General features: G+C 54.7%; 1 protein-coding gene across 1 annotated transcript in view; it reads left to right on the top strand.

Moving 5' to 3' along the window:
• LOC147111703 (coiled-coil domain-containing protein 81-like) overlaps window positions 1-15,145 on the top strand; it is a 156,932-nt gene that overhangs the window by 132,197 nt on the left and 9,590 nt on the right. The window contains exon 13 of the mRNA XM_085998814.1: window positions 13,791-14,014. Within this exon, the coding sequence (XP_085854940.1) occupies window positions 13,791-14,014 (224 nt within the window). The remainder of the gene's footprint in view (window positions 1-13,790; window positions 14,015-15,145) is intronic.

The raw sequence follows: 15,145 nt of genomic DNA, 5'->3' as shown, positions 1-15,145 counted from the left end.
ACCTGCGCTGCGCCCGTCCACTCCGATATTGGGTTGCGCCGGAAGATTAGCACCTTAGGAGTCCCGTGTAATGCCTGAATTCGCGCCTCAATCCCCTTTAAGGGCGATGCAACCCAATATCGCGCCAGGCGGCGATAAGTTTCGTCTGGCTATAAACTTTGCGCAGCGCCAGTTCTAATGCCTCAAGCGGGGCTATACCCAATTTCTAGGCCAAAGTTTCTTGTGACTGACATGTGCAACACGTCATTATGATCATTTGGTGATGATAAGTAAGGTTAGTGATTTGGCATGGGATATTTGCCAAAAATGCATTTTCATCCCTTATGAAATGAGTTCTTAAGTTGGGACTGTGGGTAAATTGGTTGGAAACTATTCCCATCTATTACTTCAGTGCTTTTCTGTGCTGTCTGATCAGAGATGTGCATGCTGGATATTTGTTGGAGCAAGAGGAAAGTGACTTGCACAGAAACATTTTAAAACTGTTGTGCTAAGTTTTCTTTGACTAGGTGCTGGCATTGCCATATGTGCATATTGATGACAACAATTTATATGGATCATAGCACTGTACTTTAAGTTGATATTCACAGCCTGAATGTGTAAGAAACAAGAAATTTTACTGTGAAATAACATGGAATTTGTGAGAATCACATTAATTATGAACAAAATCACAGTAGGTTATAAAAGACAATAACAAGATGTCACATTATGAGTAAATAAAAGCACTTGGATTGTAAAATGCTTTGTTTATTATTAAATACTATGACCTTAAACCTGCTAACTTGCTTGGCTGCAGTTAATATATCAGTTAACTAGCTGGAGTGCCCAGCGGTGCCGAGGCTTTTTCGAGGGCATGTTGTTGGAAGAGAGAGAGAGAGAGCAACTGGTGGGGGGGGGGGAGAGAGAGAGAGCGACTGGGGGGGGGGAAAGAGAGAGAGCGACTTGGGGGGGGGGGAAAGAGAGAGAGCGACTTGGGGGGGAAGAGAGAGAGAGCGACTGGGGGGGAAGAGAGAGAGCGACTGGGGGGAAGAGAGAGCGACTGGGGGGAAGAGAGAGAGCGACTGGGGGGAAGAGAGAGAGCGACTGGGGGGAAGAGAGAGAGCGACTGGGGGGGAAGAGAGAGAGCGACTGGGGGGAAGAGAGACAGCGACTGGGGGGGAAGAGAGACAGCGACTGGGGGGGAAGAGAGACAGCGACTGGGGGTAAGAGAGAGAGCGACTGGGCGGAAGAGAGAGAGCGACTGGGGGGAAGAGAGAGAGCGACTGGGGGGAAGAGAGAGAGCGACTGGGGGGAAGAGAGAGAGCGACTGGGGGGAAGAGAGAGAGCGACTGGGGGGGAAGAGAGAGAGCGACTGGGGGGAAGAGAGAGAGCGACTGGGGGGAAGAGAGAGAGCGACTGGGGGGAAGAGAGAGAGCGACTGGGGGGGGGGAAGAGAGAGCGACTGGGGGGGGAAGAGAGAGAGCGACTGGGGGGGGAAGAGAGAGAGCGACGGGGGGGGAAGAGAGAGAGCGACTGGGGGGGGAAGAGAGCGAGCGACTGGGGGGAAAGAGAGCGAGCGACTGGGGGGGAAAGAGAGTGAGCGACTGGGGGGGAAAGAGAGAGAGCGACTGGGGGGGAAAGAGAGCGAGCGACTGGGGGGGAAAGAGAGCGAGCGACTGCGGGGGAAGAGAGAGAGCGACGGGGGGAAGAGAGCGAGCGACTGGGGGAAAGAGAGCGAGCGACTGGGGGGGAAAGAGAGCGAGCGACTGGGGGGGGAAGAGAGCGAGTGACTGGGGGGGAAGAGAGCGAGCGACTGGGGGGGGAAAAGAGAGCGAGCGACTGGGGGGGAAAGAGAGCGAGCGACTGGGGGGGAAAGAGAGCGAGCGACTGGGGGGGAAGAGCGACTGGGGGGGAAAGAGAGCGAGCGACTGGGGGGGGAAGAGAGCGAGCGACTGGGGGGGAAAGAGAGCGAGCGACTGGGGGGGAAGAGCGACTGGGGGGGAAAGAGAGCGAGCGACTGGGGGGGGAAGAGAGCGAGTGACTGGGGGGGAAGAGAGCGAGCGACTGGGGGGGGAAAAGAGAGCGAGCGACTGGGGGGGAAAGAGAGCGAGCGACTGGGGGGGAAAGAGAGCGAGCGACTGGGGGGGAAGAGCGACTGGGGGGGAAAGAGAGCGAGCGACTGGGGGGGGAAGAGAGCGAGCGACTGGGGGGGAAGAGAGCGAGTGACTGGGGGGGGAAAGAGAGCGAGCGACTGGGGGGGAAAGAGAGCGAGCGACTGGGGGGAAAGAGAGCGAGCGACTGGGGGGGAAAGAGAGCGAGCGACTGGGGGGGGAAGAGAGCGAGCGACTGGGGGGGAAGAGAGCGAGCGACTGGGGGGGAAGAGAGCGAGCGACTGGGGGGGGAAAGAGAGCGAGCGACTGGGGGGGAAAGAGAGCGAGCGACTGGGGGGGAAAGAGAGCGAGCGACTGGGGGGGAAAGAGAGCGAGCGACTGGGGGGGAAAGAGAGCGAGCGACTGGGGGGGAAGAGCGACTGGGGGGGAAAGAGAGCGAGCGACTGGGGGGGAAGAGAGCGAGCGACTGGGGGGGAAGAGAGCGAGCGACTGGGGGGGGAAAGAGAGCGAGCCACTGGGGGGGAAAGAGAGCGAGCGACTGGGGGGGAAAGAGAGCGAGCGACTGGGGGGGAAAGAGAGCGAGCGACTGGGGGGGAAAGAGAGCGAGCGACTGGGGGGGAAAGAGAGCGAGCGACTGGGGGGGAAAGAGAGCGAGCGACTGGGGGGGAAAAGAGAGCGAGCGACTGGGGGGGAAAGAGAGCGAGCGACTGGGGGGGAAAGAGAGCGAGCGACTGGGGGGAAAGAGAGCGAGCGACTGGGGGGGAAAGAGAGCGAGCGACTGGGGGGGAGAGAGAGCGAGCGACTGGGGGGGAAAGAGAGCGAGCGACTGGGGGGGAAAGAGAGCGAGCGACTGGGGGGGAAAGAGAGCGAGCGACTGGGGGGGAAAGAGAGCGAGCGACTGGGGGGGAAAGAGAGCGAGCGACTGGGGGGGAAAGAGAGCGAGCGACTGGGGGGGAAAGAGAGCGAGCGACTGGGGGGGAAAGAGAGCGAGCGACTGGGGGGGAAAGAGAGCGAGCGACTGGGGGGGAAAGAGAGCGAGCGACTGGGGGGGAAAGAGAGCGAGCGACTGGGGGGGAAAGAGAGCGAGCGACTGGGGGGGAAAGAGAGCGAGCGACTGGGGGGGAAAGAGAGCGAGCGACTGGGGGGGAAAGAGAGCGAGCGACTGGGGGGGGAAGAGAGCGAGCGACTGGGGGGGGAAGAGAGCGAGCGACTGGGGGGAAAGAGAGCGAGCGACTGGGGGGAAAGACAGCGAGCGACTGGGGGGGAAAGAGAGCGAGCGACTGCGGGGGAAGAGAGCGAGCGACTGGGGGGGAAAGAGAGCGAGCGACTGGGGGGGAAAGAGAGCGAGCGACTGGGGGGGAAAGAGAGCGAGCGACTGGGGGGGAAAGAGAGCGACTGGGGGGGAAAGAGACCGACTGGGGGGGAAAGAGAGCGAGCGACTGGGGGGGAAAGAGAGAGAGCGACTGGGGGGGAAAGAGAGAGAGCGACTGGGGGGGAAGAGAGAGAGCGACTGGGGGGGAAGAGAGAGAGCGACTGGGGGGGAAGAGAGAGAGCGACTGGGGGGGAAGAGAGAGAGCGACTGGGGGGGAAGAGAGCGACTGGGGGGGAAGAGAGAGAGCGACGGGGGGGAAAGAGAGCGAGCGACTGGGGGGGAAGAGAGAGAGCGACTGGGGGGGAAGAGAGAGAGCGACTGGGGGGGAAAGAGAGAGAGCGACTGGGGGGGAAAGAGAGAGAGCGACTGGGGGGGAAAGAGAGAGAGCGACTTGGGGGGGAGAAAGAGAGAGAGCGACTGGGGGGAAGAGAGAGAGCGATTGGAGGGAGGGAGGGGGGGGAACGGAGGGAGGGGAGGGAGGTGATTGTGGGGGACCAATGAGTGATATCACAAAGTTTCAGTGTATGAGTTGAATAGCAAAATAAAAGATACTATCTCAGTCATTTAGAGGTCAGTTTAGAAATCAACAGTGAACATTTATGCCAATAATAATGTAGAACAATAGAACATTTTACAAAATGGTGGAGTTACAACCAAAGACTGAGTGAATACTTGTTCTGGTAAAATTTTGCAAACCCAATGGGTTTGGTATTATACAGAGTGATTTTATAATCAATATAAAAGTATTCAACATTACACTGTTAAATGTGTTATCTTGTAGTAGGTATGCAGCCTCTCATATCTTGTAGAGTGCTGTTGAGTTCTTCAAGTGCCCTCTTGTGGGTCTTTGTACACTCATCCCACACAATGACTTTAGACTTTGGAAGCAGCTCAGCAGTTGCTGTGCTAATGTTACACACTGGGTGTTGTTGTCTATTCAGATCCAGAGGGACAGGAAAGTTTGAGTGGGCAGTGCGACCTCCTTCCAGGACAGTTGCAGTGATTCCTGGTGAGGCAACAGCCAGTGGAATGAATCTCTTAGAGCAAAGGATCGCCACAAAGAGATGTCGTAGCCTTTTGGGGGAGTAAGACAGAGCAGCTTCTGTGATTGTTGGATGCCAACGAATGTGATCCTGAAGGAGTGCTCTGTTGCTGCAAGCTTTTACAAAGCAGGCACAGAGATGGCTAGTGAGAGTTTTGAGGTAATTAAATGAGGTTCAGTCAGCAACCTCATGGGAGGAGTAGATGAAGGTGGGAGCACTCTGTTATTGGAGAGCCTGTGGATAGACAACATTGTCTGCTTTTCCTGACGGGGTTAAAATGAACAGATTCTTGGATGCACCAACTCTGGAACATGCCACGTACAACTGGCCATGTGAAAAGCAGGGTGTGAGTAAGTGGATGCCAGCAACCTTCAAAGTCTGCCCCTGGGCCTTGTTGATGGACATAGCAAAAGACATTTTCACAGGGAACTGTTGCCTTCTGAATTGAAAGTGTAAGTCAGTTGGTATCATAGGAATTGGAGGAAGGAGAACATCCTCCCCCCTGGCACAGCCTGACATGATGGTAGCCTCAATGCAATGATCCATGAGCTTTTTGACTGCCAGTCTGGTTCCATTACACAACTTTGGTGGAGATAAGTTTCTTAGGAGCATGATGGGGGTGCCTTCCTTCAGTACCAGTTTGTGAGGAGGCATTCCTGAAGGCTCTAACTCATTGAGGAACTCAATGGGGTAATTTACCGCATCATCAATGTCACAAACAGTATCAATGCCTTTGTAAATGTGCTCTTGGCCAGGGAGTTTTTGAAGAAGGATCTTGTTTATCTCGTTGACAATATAATTCCTGGGTGCAAGTATTGACCGTTCACACAGCCAGTTGTGATCTTTGAAGTGATTCACGAGGTTTGGATACACGTTTGATATCAAGTCATCAACTGTTTTTACTTGACTGCCAAAGTCTGGAGGAATTGTGATTTGTCCACTGCTGTCAATGGGCAACTTTCCTTCTCCCAATTGTAGTAGAAGGCGCACAAACGATTCTGACATCTCATCACCATGCATATGAACATGCATGTTTGTTGTCAAATGGACTGTTTGCACATGTGGCCACAGATGGGATTTCTTGAGACATGCATTGATTTCATCCGCTGCTGTTCCTCTGGGGACAACTGGCAGGATTTGGCGGAAATCACCTGCCAGCAACAAGGTGATGCCACCCATCAGGATATCGTTGCCTCTCAGATCTTTAAGAGTTCTGTTGAGTGCTTCAAGTGCCCTCTTGTGGGCCATTGTACACTCATCCCACACAATCAATCGAGACTTTTGAAGCATCTCAGCAGCACCAGTTCCTTTGCTAATGCGACACACTGGTTCTTCTTGTCTTGTCAGATCCAGAGGCAGAGCAAAGGTTGAGTGTGCAGTGCGACCTCCTTGCAGAAGAGTTGCAGCAATTCCTGATGAGGCAACAGCCAGTGCAATGAATCCCTTAGAGCGAACCGTGGCCAGCAAAAGATTGACCAGGAATGTCTTTCCTGTTCCACCAGGGGCATCGAGGAAGATAATGCCAGGAGTGTTGTTTTGCACCATATCGAGGAGCAACCTGTAAGTCTGTTTCTGCTCTGGAAGCAATTTAGGCTCAGTGACTGTAACAAAAGAAGTCAGTTCCTCAACATTGTAGGTGGTTTCTCTGAGGACCTCTCTGCTGAGAGCTGGAGAATCATTCCTATTGGGAGACGGAAGGTTCAACTGAGTCAGAGACTTGCCAGCCAGTTTCAAAGTCTAGTCCTCCAAAAGGATCAATGCCTGATTGTACATCGCAACAGTGTAGTTGAGTGCCATTGTGGGGTTGGCTCTGGCGAGTTGGCGTAAGATGTCTTCTGTGAGGCAGTCTTTGTGATCTGCCCACAATTGCTTTGGGTTGGAAGGTGTGCAGAAGGCAATTATAAGGGCAAAGAGTTTCCGTAGGCGATTGGCGGGGTAACACAGAGCAGCTTCTCTCATCGTCGCATCCCAATGACTGTCACCCTCAATGAGTCCTCTCCTGTGGCAAGCTTCTTGAAAAGACTCACAGAGATGGCCATCGACAGTCTTGAGGTCATTAAATGATGTGGGGCCAGCAACCTGATGGAGGAGTAGATGAAGGTGAAAGCACTCTGTGTTGTTTGGATGCACCGTGTAGACTCTGCCAAGTGCATCTGATGAGTACACCCCTGTATGACCAGGAACTTCCTTCTGACCTGCTGCACGGCGCCGAGCCCGCCATGTCTTGTTTGGCTGCCAGGTGTAGTACTTGGGCACCTGATGATACAAAAGTGTCTTGGCAAAGTCATTCGTTTGGCACAACTGAAAGAATGCTGTAAGTTTTGTCTTTGGAGGTTGCTCGGCACGTTGGCTGGCATTTTCAGGTCGGAATAAAACCCTTTGTCCATTTTCCAAGTGAACATCCAATTTAGTGACAGTGGGGTAACGGTTGTGGATGTCAAATCCAAAAGTTCGCCAGGCTGCCTCATTGCTGCAGATGTAACGGCCCATCAGATGTGTGGTGATCTCATCATTTTGATTCTGCTGTCCAGCCGCTTCAAGATCAAAGACAGCTTGGTCACTGCCCTTATGGAGGTACTTGCACACATATTTGATAGACTTAACTGAGTGGCAGTACTCCAAATTGATGTGACATTTGAAGAGCCTGGATAGGAGTGGACAGTAAGGAACAATCCAACGGTTGTCAACTTCAAATGTCTGTCTTTGCTGTGTTGTCTGAGTTGACGGACCAGGTTCACTCGAGTGGCTAGATTTTTTAGTTCGCATTCTTATCTCAGTGCTGAAACCTCCAGTCTCTTTGCCCCTTCTCCTGTACAAAGGATAGCCATCATCCCCATGCTGAGTTTCTTCGCAGAGTGGCTTTGGATACCGTTTTGTACATGCATTGTTTTTCATGCAGGGAGAAAAAGGGTTGTGTCGCCCACAAGGACCGTGAATCATATGTTTTACAACAACATCAAACAGGACTGGATCCTGGTCCTTATCGGGTAGCTCTGCAGAAATGAAGGAATCAACTTGATTGGGGCGAATCTTTGCCTGAAGCCAAATTAACAGATGAACATGAGGAAGTCCTCTCTTCTGCCACTCAATGCTGTACATGTAGCAATTGTGTGCACCAAAAAGTTTGCCCGCAGTCAGCAGTTTGAGCAGTTTTTTTAACTTTGAGGTTGAAGACCCGTGCTATGAGGTCATGCCTTTCAGTACCAGCTTTGGGTGGGAACTCCTGCCATTGGGGATTGCAAGTCATGGTGATGAAGAGGTCAGGTCTGCCATAGTTTCTGACATAGGTCATGGCATCTTGCGTGTGCTCATGCATGTACCTAGGACCTCCAACGAAGGTGGATGGTAGGATGACCAGTTGACCAATGTCCTCAGTGTTGCCATCATTGGCCACAGCATCTCGTAAGTGTACATAGTCTGTGACTCTCAAATGATTTTGGTTATGCCGGAACCAATTAAGCCGCGCTCCTATTTTTGCAAACATGTCAGTGAGGAACTGCTGCAGAAGTCGTCCACACTGAAGCAGGTGGTTTGAATCAGTTTGTCGTTCCATCAGCCTGTAAGAATAGAATTCCATGGCAGAAACCATCTTTTGCCTTTGGGCTGTAGGTGGCACACCAGTTTTGGGGTCAACATGTGGGATCTTGTTATAGACATCATATCCATCTTCCCCATGGCAAAACAAAAGCGGGTATTGCAGAGGATCATATGACCTGTGAAGCTCAGAAATTCTTTTGAGTGGACCACCTCTAATATGCAAGACAATGTCCCGTTGTTCAAATTCTTGGCCCACAATGACAATGGCTACCTCATTGGTGGTCGGAGCATTGAAGCATCGCTCATGTTTACCTGCAGGAGTCTTGTCAGCTTTGATGGCAACTTTGAGGTCTTCATTTGTTGTTTTTTCGATGGCAGTTTTGAAAGTCTTAACATATGGGTTTTGGTCATGAAGCATCTGCTGTAACTCAAGCAAAGTTGTTTGCTTGATTTGGTGTTGTTGTGCGGGTAGAACAGCAGCTTCCCTGCGGCGATTGGCTTGCTCTTCGTCGTCACCCAAGAAGTAGATTTGCAGAAACTGAGGTCTTTCGTTTGGGAGAGGAAGTAGTGAGCCAACTGTATGGTACACCTGTCCATGAACTTTAAAAGTTGGGCAAAATCCTGATTCACGCACTCTGTTTGCACCAAAAGAGGTCATTGCAAAGCAGTTGTTGTACTTTCTGATGTGAGTGAGGAAATGTGTTGAAGCTGGATTTTGGCCGAACAGAAGTGAGTGTAGGGGTTCAGGCGGAGCTGTTAGTGTTGGAAGTTTAACCTTTCCTCCATTGCAGCATATCCCAGCAATTTCTCCTTCCCACTTCAGAGCGCCACAGTGACGGCAAATGACGCTCATGTTGCCAATGATGACTGTGTGGTCTGCTTCATAATCGATGGTGGGTGTATATGAGAAGGCTGCTTCAACCCAATGATTCCAAATGTCAGATGTGGCAACAGCCCTGCGTCTACTGTCAGCTTGGTGACTTGACTGAGTCTGGTCAGGAGTCTCGGAGGCTCTGGCTCGGGTTTGGGCCGCCCGATTAGCAGCTTGACGTGCCTCACTCTGCTGAGGAGTCTCTGAGGCAGTGGCTTCGGCATGTCTTTGTCTGTCAATTGTAAGACGTCCCTCAGATTGTTCAGAAGTCTCAGCTGATCTGGCTTGAGCATGGCTTGCTCTGTCACCAGTAAGACGTCCCTCATAATGTTCAGAAGTCTCAGCTGATCTGGCTTGGGCATGTCTTGCTCTGTCACCAGTAAGACGTCCCTCATAATGTTCAGAAGTCTCAGCTGATCTGGCTTGAACATGTCTTGCTCTGTCATCAGTAAGACGTCCCTCACAATGTTCAGAAGTCTCAGCTGATCTGGCAGCAGCATGTCTGGCCTGATCATCGTGAAAGCGAGCCTGTCTCTGCTCCTCAGTTTCAGCAGCTCTCTGTTCCTTTTTCCGGGAAGCATCGGGAACTTTGCGTCCAAGTCCTGTACGTTTCCTTCGGGGTATTCTATTATGAAAAAAGAAAAAATAAGTTTTCTATATACAAATAAAAGTGTGTCTGTGTCTGTGGGGTGGGGGGGGGGGGAAGAAAAGGAGAGAGCAGGGGGGGAAGAGGAGAGGGAGGGAGGGGAAGAGGAGAGGGAGGGAGGGAGAGAGGGGGGGAGGGAGGGAGAGAGTGGGGGGGAGGGATGGAGGGAGAGAGGGGGGGAGGGATGGAGGGAGAGAGGGGGGGAGGGAGGGAGGGAGAGAGGGGGGGAGGGAGGGAGGGAGAGAGGGGGGGAGGGAGGGAGAGAGGGAGGGAGAGAGGAGGGGGGAGGGAGAGAGGAGGGGGGAGGGAGAGGAGAGAGGAGGGGGGAGGGAGGGAGGGGGGGAGGAGGGGGGAGGGAGGGAGGGGGGGAGGAGGGGGGGAGAGAGAGGGGGGAGGGCGGGAGAGGGGGGGAGAGAGAGAGTGGGGGGGAGGGAGGGAGAGAGAGTGGGGAGAGGGAGGGAGAGAGAGTGGGGGGGAGGGAGAGATGGAGGGGGGAGGGAGGGAGGGGGAGGGGGGGAGAGCGAGAGAGAGGGGGGAGAGAGAGAGAGTGGAGCGGGGGGGAGGGAGAGACAGTGGGGGGGGAGGGAGAGTGGGGGGGAGGGAGAGTGGGGGGGAGGGAGAGAGGGAGGGGGGAGGGAGAGGGAGGGGGGAGGGAGAGAGGGGGGAGGGAGAGGGAGGGAGGGAGAGAGAGGGAGGGAGGGAGAGAGAGTGGGGGGGAGGGAGAGATGGAGGGGGGAGGGGGGGAGGGAGGGAGGGGGTGGGGGGAGGGGGAGGGAGGGGGGAGAGCGAGAGAGAGGGGGGAGAGAGAGAGAGTGGAGCGGGGGGGAGGGAGAGACAGTGGGGGGGGAGGGAGAGTGGGGGGGGAGGGAGAGTGGGGGGGAGGGAGAGTGGGAGGGAGAGAGGGAGGGGGGAAGAGGGGGGAGGGAGAGGGAGGGGGGAGGGAGAGAGGGAGGGAGAGAGAGAGGGGGTAGGGAGAGCGAGGGGGGAGGGAGAGAGGGGGAGGGAGAGAGGGGGGAGGGAGAAAGAGTGGGGGGAGGGAGGGAGAGAGTGAGGGGGAGGGAGTGAGAGAGAGTGGGGTGGAGGGAGGGAGAGAGTGGGGTGGAGGGAGGGAGGGAGTGGGGTGGAGGGAGGGAGTGGGGGGGAGGGAGGGAGAGAGAGAGTGGGGGGAGGGAGGGAGAGAGTGGGGGGGAGGGAGTGAGAGAGAGTGGGGGGAGGGAGGGAGAGAGTGGGGGGGAGGGAGTGAGAGAGAGTGGGAGGGAGTGAGAGAGAGTGGGAGGGAGGGAGTGAGAGAGAGTGGGAGGGAGTGAGAGAGAGTGGGAGGGAGTGAGAGAGAGTGGGGGGAGGGAGGGAGAGAGAGTGGGGGGAGGGAGGGAGAGAGAGTGGGGGGGAGGGAGGGAGAGAGAGTGGGGGGGAGGGAGGGGGGAGGGAGGGGGGGGAGGGAGGGAGGGAGGGAGGGGGTGGGGGGAGGGGGGAGAGCGGGAGGGAGGGGCGGGGGGGAGGGAGAGACAGTGGGGGGGAGGGAGAGTGGGGGGGAGGGAGAGTGGGAGGGAGGGAGGAGAGGGGGGGAGGGAGAGAGAGGGGGGGAGGGAGGGGGGAGGGAGAGAGAGGGAGGGAGGGGGAGGGAGAGAGAGGGAGGGAGGGGGAGGGAGGGAGAGGGGGGAGGGAGGGAGGGAGAGAGAGAGGGGGGGAGGGAGAGAGGGAGGGAGGAGGGAGGGGGAGGGAGAGAGAGGGAGGGAGAGGGGGGAGGGAGGGAGGGAGAGAGAGAGGGGGGGAGGGAGAGAGGGAGGGAGGGAGAGAGAGGGGGTAGGGAGAGCGAGTGGGGAGGGAGAGAGGGAGGGAGGGAGGGAGAGAGAGGTGGTAGGGAGAGAGGGGGGAGGGAGAGAGGGGGGAGGGGGAGGGAGAGAGGGGGAAGGGAGAGAGAGTGGGGGGAGGGAGGGAGAGAGTGGGGGGGAGGGAGTGAGAGAGAGTGGGGTGGAGGGAGGGAGAGAGTGGGGTGGAGGGAGGGAGTGGGGGGGAGGGAGGGAGAGAGAGAGTGGGGGGAGGGAGGGAGAGAGAGAGTGGGGGGAGGGAGGGAGAGAGAGTGGGGGGAGGGAGGGAGAGTGGGGGGAGGGAGGGAGAGAGAGTGGGGGGAGGGAGGGAGAGAGAGTGGGGGGGAGGGAGGGAGAGAGAGTGGGGGGGGAGAGAGGGGGGGAGGGCGGGAGGGGGGGAGGGAGGGAGAGAGGGAGGGAGGGAGGGGGAGAGCGAGAGAGAGGGGGGGAGAGAGAGAGAGAGAGTGGGGTGGAGGGGGGGAGAGAGAGAGAGAGTGGAGTGGGGGGGAGGGACAGTGGGGGGGGAGGGAGAGTGGGGGGGAGGGGAGGGAGAGAGGGGGAGGGAGAGGGGGGGAGGGAGAGAGGGGGAGGGAGAGAGGGGGGGAGGGGGGAGGGAGAGAGGGGGGGAGGGAGGGAGGGGGGAGGGAGGTGGGGGGGAGGGAGGGAGAGAGAGGGGGGAGGGAGGGGAGGGAGGGAGGGAGAGAGGGGGGAGGGAGGGAGGGAGAGAGGGGGGAGGGAGGGAGGGAGAGAGGGGGGAGGGAGGGAGAGAGAGAGAGGGGGTAGGGAGAGAGAGGGGGGAGAGAGAGAGAGGGGGAGGCAGAGGGAGGGAGGGGGGAGGGAGGGGGAAGGAGAGAGGGAAGGAGGAAGAAACCGGGCAGCCCAGACTAAAGATGGCGCTGTTCGGGCCCACATTGAAGTTCCGCCATGATCAAAGATGGCGTCACGAGGAAATTGTTGTGCCGCCAGGATCAAATATGGTGCTGTGGTGTCGCTGCATTGAACTGCTGCCAGGATGAAAGATGGCCAGGCCCAGTTGCCGGGGTAACCCTCCTCCTCTCCCGATCTCCAGAGCCGGTTGCCGGGTTAACCCTTGAGAGGGGGCGGGGGGGAGAGGGGATGGGGGCGGGGGCAGAAAGAAAAAACTGTCTGCCAGCCTTCAGGGCGGGTGCGGCCAGCGTTGAAGGTGCATGAAGAAGCCGGCGGCCATTTTCTCATGTCGGTTGGAAGCACGGAAAAAAAAAATTTCTTAATTAAAAACTGCAAAATTTCTTTACTTTAAAAAAAAGTAGCTGCAAGGTACAAAATCGGAAATCTTCTAACTTTATATGTTCTTTCCTTAAAAACTTTCGGCTTTTGTATATCTTCTAACTTTATATCTTCTTTCCTTAAAAAACTTTCGCCTTTTGAAAAACGAAAGTTTTTTAAGGAAAGAAGATATAAAGTTAGAAGATCTAAAAACTGAATTATTTATTCTCTATCTCTTCACTTACGTTGCAGTTAGAAGATATAAAAACGGAATTATTTATTCTCTATCTCTTCACTTACGTTGCAATAGTTGCTGCAGTCACTCCAGTGCTCACGAAGACTAAAGTAACTTTTATTTATTCTGTCTTATAAGCATCAGGCCCCGCCCACACACGCCATAGGATTGGTCAACCATCACGTGATGGGGGAGACCGAAGGGGGGGGTGAGGGGTGGGAGGAGCTTGCCAGAAAACAATTGCCTAGGGTCCAGCGTGGCTGGCAACAGACGCCCAGGCTTAGAGGCCTACCTGCAAAAACGGGGAAAGGTAGGAAAATTAATGAGATTAGATAAAAGATTTAGAAAGTAATTAACTTTTTTTTAAAACAATTTCTGAAAGTAATTAACTTTTTTTTAAAAGAATTTCTGTTTTAAAAGGAACTTTTTTTTTTAAAGACGCAGAAAGCTGGAAAAAGAAAGGAAAAGTTTGGAATCAAGATGGCGGCGACTCACCTCGGTTCAGAATGATAAGGCCCGCCCACACAGGCACCGATTGGTGGACTGTCAGGTCACCGAAGCGTAGGATTGGTCAATCGTCCCGTCACTCGACCGTAGGAGGGCCCGGCCACACGCGCCAGGAACCCGCCGTACGATTGGTCGACCTCGACGTCACTTGATGCTAATGAGCGGATAATGAGCGGAATGTTGAACGTTTTTTGGATACTGTGGGCGCAATTTTTGTCCGGCCGAAACGTAAATACGCTTAGGACGGTTCTGGAATCGTCAGCTTTCTTTCGACGTAACACACGTGTAGGTACGCTCTATAACTTTCGAGTTAATTCAAGACAGACAGACAGACAGAAAGACAGACAGAATAACAGACAGAAGTATCCTTTTATATATATAGAAGATATGACAAAAAGCAAATGTCCACATATGTAATCATTAGCCCTTCTACATCTAGACAAAAGAGAAATCACGTCAGTTGCCAGCATTTGTGCCTGATTCCTCTGTGCCAATCTTCGGTAACACTGAGTCGTGTGGAAGAATAGAAGAACAAAGGCAAATTGCTCGTAACCTTTATAAAGAGCAACTGCAGGCTGCAGCTGATCGCAAGAGGAATGTCATTCTGAATCAACTGTATGAACAGAAAACGGAGTCGGATATGCTAGAAAGAAACAGGAACAGGTAAGTTAAGACTTACTTTCTAGCTTTGATCCTCTGTTGTTTTGGCTTGTCTTTAATAGATAAATATGTGCGTTTACTTCTGCATGAACAGTGGCAAATTAACAGAGTTGGGAATATTGAGTTTAACTATTCCTCTGGTGAGGGGTTTGCATTTTACTTTATCAAATGGGCCACTGGATTCAAACATCCTCCTTAAGCTGGGAGTGTGGGTAAACTGGAATTTTTTCCCCATCTATTGTTGCAGTGCTTTTCTGTGTTGATTGACTGACTGAAGGTGTATGTCATTGTTATGTGGGGAGGTGGAGGAAGAGGAATCCTCTTCTCTCTCCCATACAATGATGTCCTGTTTAGTATCATGGATGAACACCGAATGACATGGAGCTCATTAGAGATATGCCTGGGAACTTTGATTGCCTAGTAACGGGTATGAGGTAAGCATTTTAACTGGAACATTATCATATTCGTATTTTTTTGGTGTCCATTAAGATGGGGGATGATTGTACTGGAGAGCAGAAAGCTTTCTATTAATGTAACCAGGAATAGCACGCTAATAGGTGTAAAAAGATAGTGTCAATGTGGTTAACCAATGTAAAATCAGAGAGGCCAACAAGGGCGAGTCAAATCTTAATACAGGTAGACTACCCTTTATCCGGACTTCCGAAAACCGAAACCCTCTAAAAACCGAAGGTTTTTTCGTTCAGCGTAAGTCGTGCGTACGAACGAAAAAACCTTCGGTTTTTAGAGGGTTCCGGTTTCGGAAGTTCGGATAAAGGGTAAGTCGTGCGCACGACCCCCCGCCCCCCCCCGCCAGCCCCGACAACCGCCGACCCCCCCCCCGCGGACCCCGCCGGCCCCGACAACCGCCGACCCCGCCAGCCCCGACAACCGCCGACCCCCCCCGCGGACCCCGCCGGCCCCGACAACCGCCGACCCCCCCGCGGACCCCGCCGGCCCCGACAACCGCCGACCCCCCCCGCGGACCCCGCCGGCCTCGACAACTGCCGATCCCCCCCGCCGACCCCCCCGCCGGCCCCGACCCCCGCCGACCCCGACTGACTTACGCTGAGCGTCAGCATAAGTCGTGCGCACGACCCCCCGCCGACCCCACCCCGCGGACCCCCCCGCGGACCC

Source organism: Somniosus microcephalus, chromosome 10 (genome assembly GCF_052327205.1).
Source record: "Somniosus microcephalus isolate GS21.2 chromosome 10, FLI_Smic_1.0, whole genome shotgun sequence".
NCBI lineage: Eukaryota > Metazoa > Chordata > Chondrichthyes > Squaliformes > Somniosidae > Somniosus > Somniosus microcephalus.
The sequence above is the reverse complement of the archived record's forward strand: the minus strand, read 5'-3'. Positions and strand labels throughout refer to the sequence as shown.